The following is a 15,351-nucleotide window of genomic DNA, read 5'->3' on the forward strand; positions in this document are numbered from 1 at the left end:
AATAAATATACAGAGCTGAAACTCTGAATTACATACTGGAGTATGTATAAAATTGAAATAAAAGTTCTCAGTTTAAAGAAAAAGATCTCCTGAAATTTATTGGTCAGATATGTATTGTTATAGTGTAATATTTTTAAATACTAAGCTTGTATGTGGACCCAGAAATTCATGGATTACTGAACAACTGTCTAAATTGAATGTTGGAGGTTGTGAATATCACATGGTAACTTGGTTTTAATGAAACTCTCTGTAGTCTGCAAGATTGAGTTTAAAACAAATTCTTTAACCTGCTGTTATGTGGGAGGGTTATGGCAATAATTATCAAGCTACTCTGTAACTTATGCAAGTATCTTGAGGAGTCTTGTCAAAATATCAGATAAGTTAACGCCAAAAGTGAAACAATTTAGATAAGTAATGAAAAAGTTTTCAAATGCAAGTATTTAAAATTTATTCATCCAGCTAGACATATTTACAGTCATCACACATAGTTGTACGAGCTGAATTTCCAGTGTTCACTCAAGAGATTTCACTTGCGTCTAAACTGAAGAGAAAGAAAAAATTGCTCTTACTTTGCCTTGCCTTTTTAGAAGGGAGTGACTATAAATGTCTCTCAAATGCTAGGAAGGAAGTATTGGGTATCCCACAGGAGAGTGCTCTATGTCTAGAATATTTTTTTGCCTTTTTAATGTAATGTCAGCTACGCCTCTGTGCATCTCGACATCAGTGTGAGTAGTAAGGAAAACTATATCATCCAAAAACATTTTGATGATTTTGGAATACTGACTTGATACATGACTCAAGCCTGGAAGAAAAATCTATTCTTGAATAGATTTGTGTCAGTGCATCCTCTCCTCTCTCTCTCCTTTTCTTCCCACTTTCTGCTTTCCCTCCTGGTTTTGTATGGCCTCCCCTTTACACTCTTCGAGTGTTGCCTCTTCCTGTGTCAGTGTGAGCGGGGTGCACCCACTCACAACGTGGGACGTGCCTTCTCTGTAGTGCTCCTGTGTACTGATGGTCCCTGAGCAGAAGTCCTGATTCTACATTTCTAGAGTTCTGGATGTCAACTCATAGCCAGCTGTCAAGGATTCACAATGAGCAAGATGGCAACATTTTGGCAAAGCCTGCGGAGTGCCAGCTTATCTCCATATTGTGTATATTTTATTTTTACTTTTTAGTTTGGTGTGAGAATTTCTGAAATGTCAGAGGGAACGGGGTGGGGGGGCGGGGGGAGAAATATTTTGGAAGTGAAGAAACAGAAGAATCACAAAAAACCCCACCAAACCTGGATGCTTTCTCAGGAATGTTTTGAATTTTAATTCTGTGCAATTCAGGCCATTTTCACTTGAAAGACATTGTTGGAGCATGAAAATTAGGCATGACACAGATGTACTCAGGTCATCTCTTTTCTGTCCCCTCATTGTAAAGGATGCGTTTCTGCAACAGAAGCTTCTAAAGAAAGCTAAACTTAGTATTCTGCTGAATATAGTGTGAAGATAAAGTACGTTTGCTACCTCATTAGTTAAGCTCCGTAACACGTCTATCCACTTAGGTATTAGTAGGTTTTAAAAATCCCAGGAAAGAAAGAAAGAAAGAAAGAAAAAGGGAAGGAAGGAAGGAAGGACGGACTAGGCTATCTTTCTAAAGCTATGCACATGTATTCATCTATCCATTAACCATGAAAGTAGTGTGAATTATTTATTAAGCTTTTGTTTGGAGGTAACTTCTAATTAGTAATGCTTCATAATTACAAAATGTTATCCAAAGGTATTTTCAAGAAACCTGTTGAAAGTTAAGATTGTCTTGTTAAGTTTAGGTTGTTTTTAAGAAGCAGGAAGGGTAGAAAGCGAAGCGTTTGCAAGATGAGCTGTGCTTCATAGTTTTGAAAGCTAGAAGGTTAAATGAATAGGCAATAAAATAAGTAGGTGTTAAGGAAAAAGTGCCATTCAAAGCTTTTGTTGTTCTGCACCTCTTCTGCTATCTAGCAACTGCTATCAAGCACTTTTTTTTTGTACAGGTTTGTTCTCTGTCCAAGAATATTTTTCAGGGCTGAACTTGTGATAAGAAAGGCATAATATTATGTGATACCTTCCATGAAAAAGATTATCATCACGTATTGTTTGCAAAAGTAAATACTATCAAATGGAATTACTTTCTTTGTGCTTTACGGTGCTGATTTCAGATACTGGGGTTTTACATTATATACTCCTTTTGTTATAATTATTATTTAAAGTGTTAGAGGAGGTGAGTTTGTTTTGGAGCATGTGAGTTATATCCAGATAACACATCTGCATGACAGACTCACTGCGCTTTCTTAGTCTCATTTCTGTTTGTATGCTTTTTCATCACGGAACCAGGTTTGAATTTTGTGAGTGCACCTTTCCTGCCCTCTCTGTTCCATTTCGGGGCCAGAGAGCTGGGAGGGAGTCATAGCAGTTCACCCCCTTTGTCTCTGGTGGTAGCACAGTGGTGTCGCTGTGCCGGCCGGCAGCTCCGTGCTCTCGGGTGTGCGTCTCGAGTGGCAGCAGCTGAGAGCTGTTGAATTTTGGCGATTTCTTCCCAATTGTGGGAGCTGCTGCGATGTAAAAACGCCTGCAGTTCAGGGTACCGAGATAGTGCAAAGTGAGGGGTTTTTGCTGGTGTGGGTGAAGCACGTTCCCTCCCACCAGAGGGGCCTCCTAAGGCCGCTGCGGGGGAGTAGCACCCTCAATTAGAAAGTCAGCAGCAGAAGTAGAACTGTACTTGTGATGCATCACTTCTGTTCCAATCACTGAGTATTTATCTGTATTATTGGAAAATTTGGAGCTAGTAACTTTACATTCTAAGCTAGAAGACAATTGCTTTTTATGGAAGTGATATTTTATCCCTACAGAGCAGTTGTTTATGTCTTATCTTTAACTTGTCCCCGTCTAGCTGAAATCCTATTTATGAATATATAAAGACTTAACTAAAGTGAATTATCAGGGAACATATATGAACCAGTAACGCTTTACTGCTCTACTTTTTAAATTCAAAACCATTACCAACCCAGTGCCAGTGGTAATAATCATTATCCTTTTTATTAACTGGCGTGTATATGTGTTTGTGTGTGTATGCACATACATTGTTACATGCCATAATGAAATATTCATAATTGTTTTCACTGGGCTGATGTACTCAGTGTACTGGACATAGGTACTTGAGCTGAAAAACCAAAAAATTATTGCCTAATAATTTTCCTTCTCTTTCTTCCACAGCCATAATGAACGAAAAGTAACCTGCAAACATCCAGTAACAGGACAGCCATCGCAGGACAATTGTATTTTTGTTGTGAATGAACAGTAAGTGGCATCTGTTTCGATCTATCAAATACGTGTTTTAAAACTTGTTAATGTTGAAGTAAGATTCAGTGATCACTAATTGCAATATTTACATTTTCAAGACAGACTAGTATGTTTATATTATTTGAAAGCAATATTTAATAGTAATTTTTAAGATAAAAAACATAGCCGAAATTAATTATATGATAGAAATGCACCATGTTTACACAGTGTGAATTTCCCCTTCTCGCTTTATTTCTTCTGTAGTGTTAGCAAATGACTTATATAATAATCCAGTAAAATTCTAAAAAAGAATACGTTTTTAATCACTTAGGGACAATTATGTGCCTTTAATGTATCATGTTTTGCCTGGTAGTATCTCCTCAATCAGATATTTTGTTGGCCAGTTGAAACACTTTCTGAAAACCTAGATAATAACTTGGTTTTGCTGTCTTTGCATTAGTTTTATAGAAAGACAACAATATGAGAAGGTATGTATGCAAGTCATACCTGCCCTCAGGGTTTTATATGTGGCTGGGTATTGGGTGTCCTAGTCACGGCCATTGCTGCAACACGTTATACAGCGGCTAGAGTGAAAACCCTGACAGCAATATGTGAAACTTCACAAACATGCATGTTCTCATTAAAGTGAGACAAAGCCATATGGGGTCTTTGGAGAGCATTTCTTCCCATTTCCATCTCATGCTCATTCCTGTTTTTTTCCACTCCACCAACACCTTGCGCTAATAGAGAACTCCTGTTTTAAAACGTCTTAAAATTCACCTAGAATAGATTTAAGTTTAAAACACGTTGCAGGTAGCTTTACAATGAAGCGTGAATTGCTTTCAAGTTGGAAAAGTAGGGCACCGACTGTATTACGCTAGATCTAGGGGTGCTTTTTAATAGCAGTCTGCACACACAGCATGTTCTATTGCTATTACATATTCTGTTTTCAGGACTGCTGCAGCAATGACATCTGAAGACAAGAAGGAGCGACCAGTAAGCATGATATGTGAAGCAACTAACTATAATCTGACATCAGATTATGCTGCACATCCAATGAGCCCTGTGGGCAGAGTAAGTTTTTATGTCCAAATTAAATTAAAGTTACAATCATTCAGTTATTCCACAAAGACAGTGCTATATATTAGTGTTCCATTGAAAAAGAGAAAGAAAGCATATATCTTTCAGGGTACTTGTCTCCTTTCATGTTTAATTTGGCAACTGAGGTGTCTGAAACAAATTATCACTGAAGCAGTAATTTTAACAGGTATCTCACATCTTATGACTTCCACATACTTAAATTGTTTACAGAATCTGACCTTTCTAATCAGTGTGAACAAGCAAAATTGCTGTTCACTGATGAGACATCATCATAAGCATTGTTATGGAAATTGCTCGATACACAAAGAATTGACTAGATTTCTTCAAGTAAAATACAGAGAACTGTAATTATCTAGAAAAAGTAGGTACAAGAGAGATGGAAGGTGACCCTGGGGTAAAATTAAAAGAGGAGATGACATCGTTTGCTGTCATTGCACCAGAAGATGAGGTTCTGGTTTCCTAGGAAAAAATGCCTGGGAAAAGTCCTGGAGGTTCCTAGGCCAGCTGAATTTGTGTCCCACTTTCTCCATTCACCCAGCTTCTCAAAAAGTTAAGGTAGATACCCAGAGGTTTATCGAGGTGATGGATTTAGGCCCATCAGTCTTACCTCTGTGTCCAGCAAGATCATGGAGCAGATCCTGCTGGAATCTATGCTAAGCCACGTGGAAAATAAGGTGGTGATTTGTGACAGCCAGCGTGGCTTCATTAAGGGCAAATAGTGCCTGACAAATTTAGTGGCCTTCTAAGATGGTGTTACAGTGTTGGTGGATAAGGGAAGAGCAACTGATGTCATCTACCTGGACCTGTGGAAAGGATTTGACACTGTCCTGCACAACATCCTTGTCTCTAAATTGGAGAGACATGAATTTGATAGATGGACCACTCGGTGGATAATTAGCTAGATGGTCGTGCTCAAAGAGCAGTGGTCAACAATTCAATGTCCAAGTGGAGACCAGTGATGAGTGGTGTTCTTCAGGGATCTGTGTTGGGACCAGCACTGTTGAACATCTCTGTCAGCGACATGGACAGTGGGACTGAGTGCACCCTTGGCAAGTTCGCCGATGACACGAAGCTGTGTGGTGCAGTTGACACACTGGAGGGAAGGTGTGCCATCCAGAGGGACCCTGAGAGGCTTTAGAGGTGGGCCTGTGCAAACCTCAGGATGATCATCAAGGCCTTGCACATGGGTCAGGGCAATCCCAAGCACAAATACAGGCTGGACAGAGAATGAATTGAGAGCAGCCCTGAGGAGAAGGACTTCAGGGTGTTGGTTGATGAGAACCTCAGCATGAGCCACCAATGTGCGCTTGCAGCCCAGAAAGCCAACTGCATCCTGGGCTGCAGCAACAGAAGCATGACCAGCAGGTTGAGGGAGGTGATTCTCCCCCACTACTCTGTTCCCATGAGACCCCACCTGGAGTAGTGCATCCAGCTCTGGGATCCCCAACATAAGAAGGACATGGAGCTGTTGGAGTGAGTCCTCTGGAGGAAGGCCACAAAGATGATCAGGGGGTGGGAGCACCTCTTCTATGAACACAGGCAGAGAGCGTTGGGGTTGTTTAGCCTGGAGAAGGGCAGAAAAAAAGAAAAGCTTTATAGCAGCTTTTCCAGTACCTAAAGGAGACCTACAAGAAAACTGAGGGGCTTTTTACAAGAGTGTGTAGTCATAGGACAAGGGGTAATGGCTTTAAACTGGAAGAGGGTAGATATAGATTAGAGATAATGAATAAATTCTTCACCATGAGGATGATGAGACACTGGAACTGGCTGCCTGGAGAAGGCCCTGGAAGTGTTCATGGCCAGACTGGATGGGGCTTTGAGCAACCTGGTCTAGTGGAAGGTGTTCCTGCCTATGGCAGGGATGTGGAACTAGATCATCTTAAAGGTCCCTTCCAACACAAACCATTCTACAATTCTGCTCCTCCTCTTCCACCATATACATGGTGCTGGCCAAATAACACACTGCAGCTCTGTTAAGTGCTGCTTATTCTATATTAAGTGTATTTCTAAACTTGAAGACACTAGCACAGAGCTCTGACTATGTAAAAGTTCTATCTTTTTAAAATTAAGTCGGTTTCTTTAGTTGTCTTCTCGTTTTTTTTTCCCTGCTGTTAAAAATCACTACCTAGGAAAATATGATTGTATCTCTTGAAATGCATTGAGGGAATCAGCTTTTTAATGTATAAAGTTGGTCATATTACAAGTCACCCTCCACAGTTCATCTCCTCTGCTTTTCATTGCTGTCCTGATTATCAGCAGACTAATGCTAACAATTTTCTCACAGTAAGTGGAATGGAGTGTTAACCCAGAACAGCTCCTGAAGAGCTCCTTGCATCTCCATCACAGCTAGGATGTATAAAATTCTTTATAAGTACTCATCCACTTGTTTATAGATATTTCATATAGTGCTTAAGCCAATCCAGCTTTAAATGGGTAGTTTAGATATAGCCATAAATGTCTTCTCAGGATTTGGGTTAGCCGGAAATTTTGCAGTAGTAGTCATGAGATACATTAGCCAACAGCATAGTAAACAGGAGCAATGTGAAAGGCAGTATTGGTATTCAGGACTAAATATCTCTTCTGTATTTTCATGTTTTATATTCAGGCTAGTCCAGTAGTGCTCCTTGTTCATCTGACATTTTAGTCTTATCTAAAATAAATGTAGTTTGCTCTATGCAAACCAAAACACAGTAAGAGAGAATGACTGGGAGATTTGCTCCAAGACCAACCTCCTGGCCCAAGCGAAAACGCTGAGGCGAAAACCCACTCAGCTCATGGAAAACTGCGGCATGGGAAGGCGCTGAAATTGCCTACAAAATCCAGAAGGCAACATCATGTTGGTTTGTGGTTTGGAAGATAATGTAAGCCTTGGAGACTTGGAAACATATTTTTAAACAGAAATTGAAAGTAACAGGTATTCTGATGTCCATTGTTTGAGTTCGCATGGAGAAAATTTTCCTATCAGCAAGGTTCTCAATCCATGCTTTTCAAATGTAGACACAATAAGTTTAGTGGTAATTAATTACTTTTGTGCTGTATCTGAAACTGGGGACGAAACCTCACATAAATTCGGTGTCCTGTACCAGCTAAGCAGAGAGTGGAGCAACTTGCAGAGTGACGAGGTGTGCCCAGAGTTCGAAACCCTGCTGCTGTTTGTTTCCTTCAGGTTTGGGAAAGAGTAAATATCACTGACTGGACTTCTGGCTTCTTTCTCTGTACTGGAACTGTCCAAGATCCTGTTGGTTCTGGTTTTAGAGGCATCACAGTTACTGGGGCTATTCCTTAGAATGCTTCAGATGGTACCAGATGTGACTATGAGTTTGTCAGCTCTGTTACCTTCTATGCCTTCCACCAGCTGGTTAGTAATTGGGCCCTTCATTCGCTATTCTCCTCTTTGCCTTCTCCAGGAGCTGGAGCTGTGCAACATTGTTAGTGCTGTGGGATAAAAAATATTTGAACCTTTCAATTATTTTTTTTTCCTTTTCTTCTTGTTTCCCCTGTTCAAGATATGTTAGATTTGTGTGTGACAGAACATGGGATGGCCAGGGATCCTAGATGTAATAAGAGGAGGAGGTGATCTGAAAAGTTTGAGAACTCGTAATTAGTTTGCATATACACCTACAGTATTTCCATATCCTAAAATACTCTTTGTCTCAAGGCTCAGAATTTGTTATGAACGCTTATTCTCTTTATGCAGTGTGTGGTGAAATCATCACAAGGTATCTAAAGTGTTCTCTGTATTAACTAAAATTAGAAAGCACTTGTGATGCTCTCCTTAGTTAATGGAAGTTTTTATTCACAGCTGGTTAGATGTAACCCATTAAAACTTTGCTGTGAACTCAGTGAAATTGGAGTCAGTATGGCTTGTTATCAGACCTACCTAAGAGATATCTATCTAAATTATCTGAATTTGTTAGTGGAGTTGACATTAGTAGTATAATACTTGGGGTTGGTTGTGTTTTCAGAAGCATCCTTAGTGCATTAGGCATTTTACAAGCATAGAAAGTCCGGAACACTCTTGGGAGCTGTTGAACCTTTAATACCTAATGTTAGCAGGTATGAGTGTTATAAACTATTTTCCATCAAAATCTTGGCACAGTTCTTCTGTGATATGCCATACAGGTTAATAGAGTAGTAGCCATACAGGTTAGCTGAGATAGATGTAGTAAACTTTCTAATGTGCTCCGGTTTGTTACACGTTCTCTGTATGTTTCTTTTTTGCAGCTGGATGTCATAATTTTACTTGCTTCTTACAAACCTATGTCTATTTTGCAGTGGTAGATTTTTTCAGGTGAAAATGTAAAAGATTTTAACTTTTATTTTTAATTAGGTTTTCAATTGCTTGCTCTATCTTGCTTTCCAGACAGAGTAGAATCTAATTTCTATATCTCCAAGGAAGATTAAAAACACTCTGTTTTTATTTTCCCTGCTGATTCTATCAAAAAAAGACATACAAAATCATCTTGTTTCACTGCGTTGTAGACTTAACACACAGTTTTTGTAATGTTATTCTTTTTTGGCTAAGCTATGTTGTATTCTTCAGTTAATGGTATCGTTGACAAAAGCTGCATGTCATTTTAAATTGCAGTTTTCAGTTTATGATTTTAAACTGCCTGTGGAATTTTCTCTGAAGCATGTATAAAACCCAGCTCAGTTCTGTGATGCATGTTGAGAGAATTTCCGTAGAGAAACTCCATACTCTAATTTGCAGCAAAAACTGAGTGTTTGTTTAGCCGTCCTCCTTTAGGAACTTTGCATAACCTTATGACTACTCTCAGTGGTAGAGATGGGGAAGATGAAGCACAGGATTATAGTGTCTAAATTCAGATGGTGGATTTGGAGCAGAGCCATGAACACAGCTTAAAAGACTTATCTGAACTTTACTTCTTTTACAGAGTTGGGTACTTTGCTGTATCACATCATACGCTTTCTGAGGGACTAATTCTTACAGAATTGAAAACACAAGTAAACGTTCAGTTGCAGAACAAAGTTTCTAAATGTAGGCTGAAAAGAATGAAGTGTGACATGGCAAAGCACTGCACGTTTCTTTATGCCTTCTGCTGTTTCTTTTGGTTACTCAAGTAGAAGAAAGACAAAATCTAAAACAGGTTATTTATCTTCTCTTAATCATCTGTGATCACTGTGTAGCTGTAAGGTTGTAAAAGGTATAAGCAACAGTATATATAAGTGGTGGAGTTTCAAAGCAAATGTTTCGTCGTAGGCCTTAGTGCAAGCAGGTACAGTAATGACGCTTCAAACCAGCCAAGAAATCATACGACAAAGGGTTCTTGAGGAGAAGAAAGAATTTTTAAAAAGTTAATATAAGTTAGGAAAGGGACAGTTGTATCTTGTTGAAATCTGAGCAAGTTTTCATGTATTAGTCCAGTGTTGGAAGGAGGAAAGAGTACAATTTTCTTGCCCAGGTGATACAATTTTTCATAATTATTAATAATAATTCTGTTAGTTTACTTCTCTCTCTACAGCTTGGTAGGTTTTCTACCTACCTTATAAGAAGGTCAGGTATGTATTTGGTTGCTTTTCTTGTTGAAAAAAAAATTAAGTACTTGTCTTGGGATTTGTCTTTAAATTTTCTGCAGAGGAAAAAGAAAGAAATGCTGAATCCAGCAGAACCATCATAATGGTTATTTATCTAAAAAAGGAATACAGTTTGAATTCTGCAATCCCCTAGAGGAACATATGTAAGAAAAACATCTTAAAGAAAATGTGTTATGATTTTTCAACAGATGTTGATGTCATGTTTTCTTTAACCTGTTCAATTCAATTTAGACATCACGATCTTCAAAGAAGGTTCATAATTTTGGAAAAAGATCAAACTCCATAAAGAGGAATCCTAATGCACCAGTTGTCAGACGTGGCTGGCTCTACAAACAGGTACTCTTCCCCTTTTCACCCCTTTCTGGTTTGTTGTTTTGTTTTTTTTTTTTAATAAGATGTATAATGTACAAAAGACAGCCATTTGCATAAAATACAATTATAGCAATAACGGAGTGAAGCTATAAAGTATGAGGAACTGACACATGGTATTTTAATTAATTAGAAACTTGTTGGATGACATTCTGATACAAATGAGTAAGGGCATTAGACAAGTACAGCACATTGGTGTTCTGTATTTACATATCTTTCTCTAAAATATACAAAGGGCTTGAAAAATCTAAGCAGATGTTGTTAGCAAATAGCTGAATGAATTTCAGGCATGCTGAAATGATGGGACTAGGATGTATGGCCCAGCATATTGGTTTTTTAAATTCTGAACTTTCTTTTGTTAGGCTATATCTCTTAATTTGTTTTAAAAAATAAGAAAATATTTTCAAAAAGAAATTGGAAATCAAGCAATTTTTTTCACATATGAAAAGCAGAGGAATGCCTGTTTTCTTGACTCAAAGATGACCATCTTCAAACCAGAGATCATTTTAGGTTTTCCTGTTGAATGTAAACTAATCTGAAGTATCTCCTTTTTAGTATTTAGTGACAGTGTACCTAGCCTGCTGTAGATTTGCTGTTTTGCGGTACCAGACCACTTGCATTTTCTTGCTCTGCATGAAGTCAGAGTAGAGTAGTTTGATCAAAAAATTGAACAGCAAAACTGATTAGCCCATATTAGGAATATATTTTATAAATCTACCAATGTGAAATCCACCCTGTAAGAACTTGTCGTTTAAACTCAGCTAAGGCAAATACTTATATGTAGTTTTGAATGTACTTTGTCATTTATTGTCCCTACTGTGACAAAATGGAATGACCCAGGTAGCTTTCTGGATGTTGTTGATGAGTCAGTTTTTAAAAATTACTATCAGATGAAAAGAAGTGTCTATTTAGTAGATTTTTCCATGTTTAGATACTTTTATGGCCTCTACTCTCACTCAATGTTGAGAGTGCAAAGTTGTCACAAAGGTGAGAGATGTTTTTGCTTTGTTTTGTGGCTATTAAACTTTCTAGCTTTAAAAAACGTCAATGTTCGTGAAATACTGTTTTCTTGATTCTTTTTAATTAAATGAGGTAATCAATTAACTTGATTGAAATATGAAATCCAAATTATAGTGCAAGTGGTTGTACACATGAGTATCTGTGTCGTTGTTTTTGCTGCCTGCTTCTGAATGTTAGATTCATAATGAACTGGCTTTTCTTTCCGAGGTCCTTTGCAGTGAGTTTTACACGTATGAAAAGATATGGTTGCGTACCTGAACTAACTTACTGCAGTGCTCCAGAGATTCTAGCTGTTTCATGTTTCTTGTTTCACATCAAATCATAGATACTCAGCATACTAAGTAGTACAAAGATGTTGCTTTCCTAAAAATTATACTCTATGTTCATATTGACAAGTACATTTTAGTGTACAGTTATGTTATTTTACTAATGAAGAAGCAGTAGCTATATTTTAATATCGCACAAACAGAGTTACGATGGTTGGAAGGAGCCTCTTGATCATCCAGTACAGGCTCCCCTGCCCAAGCAGGTTCAGATACAGCAGGTTGTCCAGGACTGTGTCCAGCCGGGTTTTGAATATCCTCACAAATGGAGACTGCACCACAACCTCTCTGGGCAACCTGTCCCGGTGTTTGATCACTCTCGCAAGGTTACTTCTGCTCAGGTGGAATTTCATGTTTCTTAATTTGTGCCCATTGCCTCTTGTTCTTTCACGGCACCATTGGGAAGAGTTTGGCTCCATCTTCTTTATACTTTCATCAGGTATTGATACAGATTTGATAAGATGCCCCTGAGCAGCCTTTTCTCCGGGCTGAACAGTCCCAGCTTTCTCAGCCTTTCTTCGTATGAAAGGTGCTCTAATTCCTTAATCATCTTTGTGGCCCTTTGTTGGATTCACTCCAGTATGTCCATGTCTTTCTTACACCGTCGAGTCCAGCACGGAACCCGATACTCCAGCTAGACCTCAGTAGTGCTGAGCAGAGAGGAAGGGTGTCCTCCCTCCATCTGTTGGCAACAGTGCCAGTGCAGTCTAAGATACTGTTTACCTTCTTTACCATGAGGATGCTTTTCTGGCTCATGATCAGCTTGTTCACCAGGACCCCTGAGGTTCTTCCCCATAGAGCTCTGTTTTAGCTGATCAACCCCAGTGTGTACTGGTGCGTGGGGCTGTTTCCTCTCCAGATGGAGGATGGAGCATTTCCCTTTGTTGCATTTCATGAGATACTTCTCTGCCCAATTTCCCAGCCTGTTGAGGTCTCTCTGAATGGCAGCACAAGCATCTGGTGTATCAGCCACTCCTGATAGTACCTATTACCTGCAAACTTGATGAGGGTGCACTCTGTCCTGGTGTGCAGGTCATTAATGAAGATGTTAAATAGTCTTGGCCACTCTGGGGTGTCGACCACTAGCAACTGGCCAGTGATGATCACCACTCTCTTCAATCCACCTTACTGTCCAAGTACATACTGTTGAACAGGGTATACGTATGAAATTATTTAAATGCTGTGACGTTTGGTTATTTTTTGTAAGAAAAGGGATTGCTGTATGTTTCCATGTTACAGTAGTAACTGAAAGCAAATTTAGTCAAGAGTTTAACCAACAGATACTATCTTCAGAAATTTACAGTGAAAGCTTGTGACAGTTTCTTTTTGATGGTAGGATAACTTTCTTAACATGTTTATGTAATAACAGAGGACAGCAAGTTTTGTTTGACTCATGGTGTGTTGTTTCATTGCATGTAATGCCATTCCTCTGTCATTTTTCTACTGATTTTTAAGTCCAGAGTCAAAACTTTTTATGGAAGGTGTTTACTGTGAACATACTGTTAACATATTATGACATAATCACATTATTTATTATGTCATAACATTAATTATGACATAATTAAGAGGGAACAATAATTAGTATATCCGCTGATACTGAAAGGATGTACTTTAAAGTAGGAAAGAATTTAAAATATAAGAACCACACCATCATTTTGTGTGCCTCTCTGCTATGTCTGAAGAAGGCTGAAAGATCATTCCTAGCATGTCTCATTACTGGCAGAAGTTTACATGTGGCCGTGTAGAAACCTGTTGCTCATTTTGAGTGATGGGATAAATGTGACATTGTGTAACAGCATCTCCAGAAAATCTGTCTGAGGGTTTGTGATAATCCTTTATACTGAAGGCTTTTGGGTGTTTTCGCATCCTATGGTTGATTTATACGGCCAGGGATCTGGCATCCTAATCCACTCCTGAGTCAGTGACCCTGTCATGAGGTGAGGAAAGCAGTCTCCCCTCCCCATGTCTGCCTTTCCGCCTGTAAAATAGGAGCTGACTGCTATGGGCAGTGCTTCCAGACTTCGTCAGTGTTTGTTAAAGCACTTTGAGGTCCTCGGAAGGAAGATGCCGTAAAGTGCTTAGTTATTCTAATTATGCAAATGTTTGTGGCGAAGGGTATTTTAACTTTTTTCTGAATAAAATTTCCTAGCTAATGCTTGCTTTACCCTTTCTTCTCCCTTCTTTGGTTCATTCCTGCATCCCAAAAAGAGCAGAGCTTGAAATATGAGGCTAAAGATGATGCTTATTTTTTGCAATTAAAATAGAAGAAAACAACCCCAAACCCCCCACAGTTTTTCATTATAGATTTCCTCCTTTTGGTGGTCACAAAATCTATTTGCTGCAAGAATATTGATAATTCACACTTACCTTTCTTCTTGGAACTGATTAACATATTTATTAAATCTGATTCTACTAGGACGTGTGCACTGCAGTGCTTTGGCTTATTTGCACTGCAGTAGTTGTGGCAGTCTTTCATTCTGAGTTGTGCAGTGTAAATTGGTTATAAACATAAAAGAAAATGAAATTGCTTTAGGAATAAACTTTATTTGGGAAAGAAATTTTCTCTAGATATATCAGTGATAGTAGAAGATGAAGTTCAGCAGAGAGTTTCTTCAGAAAACAAAGGGGGGATGTACCCCAACTGCTACCTTGCTTATTTCCTTTTTCAAAAAAATAGTATACATTGTTTTCAATTAACTGTATATTGTAGTCTCTAGCATGCTAAAAGAATGGGCTCATTTATTTTATTCTTGAATCATCTTAACTTCAGGCTTCCTGTGGTACAATTTTGGTTTGCAATGTCAAGTCTGACATGAGAAGTCAAAGACACTTAATATATCTTAGCCAAGAAAATTAACTGCTAGCACACCAGTACTAGTACCCAGTTTACTTTATGAACTAATACTGTTAACGGTCTGAAAGTTCTTACCTGAGCACTTTGGTTAATACAGGATAGTACTGGAATGAAGTTGTGGAAGAAACGGTGGTTTGTGCTCTCAGATCTGTGCCTCTTCTATTACAGAGGTAAGTTCCACTCGGAAGAGCTTTGTGTGCTCATTTTACTGGGAGCAGATAAATTTTGACACACCACTCAAATGTAAGAAGAATGAAGCTGCTACTTAACTTAATGGTTAAAATAATTGTATAGCTGTCAATATTCAGGCCTGCTACTTTTATCTTTTTTTTTTCTTTTTTTTTTTTTTTTTTCCCCTTCCCCTGTCTTCCTAATTACCAGTTTCACATAATTGCTTCCTGCCTGTCAAGAATGCTCAAAGGGCAAACCCATTCACAACTGTCTCTTTTATTGAATTCTGGATTGTAGACTTCTTACTGCTTCCGTTGTTAGGAACTAAATATGCCAGGTTAAATCTGATTTTTCATGCAAATGAAGTAGCTGAAATGGCAATAGGAAAGGGATAGTGCATGGGAGCTGAAACTCTGCCCTTGGAATATATATATGAGGATATATATGCCTTTTGGGAATCCCATCAGTGTTCATTAATACTTAGGAAGTGAAATGTGTCCAGTTCCATATGAGTATAAGGCTTTGCTGTATTTGGAACAAAAAAATCGGTTAGTACCCTTATGTAGCTCCATCAGATTTATTTTATGTGGGAAAAATTAGCTGCTTATAATTCTAGTCTGGAGATATGTATGTTAGAAAACTGATTCCTTCACCATTA

General features: G+C 38.5%; 1 protein-coding gene across 30 annotated transcripts in view; it reads left to right on the forward strand.

Moving 5' to 3' along the window:
* PLEKHA5 (pleckstrin homology domain containing A5) overlaps positions 1-15,351 on the forward strand; it is a 177,000-nt gene that overhangs the window by 95,310 nt on the left and 66,339 nt on the right. For 29 of the 30 annotated variants that reach the window (XM_065030656.1, XM_065030666.1, XM_065030536.1 and 26 more), the window contains 4 exons: positions 3,234-3,317; positions 4,253-4,373; positions 10,188-10,292; positions 14,620-14,692. In XM_065030656.1, coding sequence (XP_064886728.1) covers positions 3,234-3,317; positions 4,253-4,373; positions 10,188-10,292; positions 14,620-14,692 — 383 coding nt within the window. Of the gene's footprint in view, positions 1-3,233; positions 3,319-4,252; positions 4,374-10,187; positions 10,293-14,619; positions 14,693-15,351 lie in introns of those variants that run through there. The other variant, XR_010466304.1, reaches the window with a different exon arrangement.

Source organism: Columba livia, chromosome 1 (assembly GCF_036013475.1).
Source record: "Columba livia isolate bColLiv1 breed racing homer chromosome 1, bColLiv1.pat.W.v2, whole genome shotgun sequence".
Classification (NCBI taxonomy): domain Eukaryota; kingdom Metazoa; phylum Chordata; class Aves; order Columbiformes; family Columbidae; genus Columba; species Columba livia.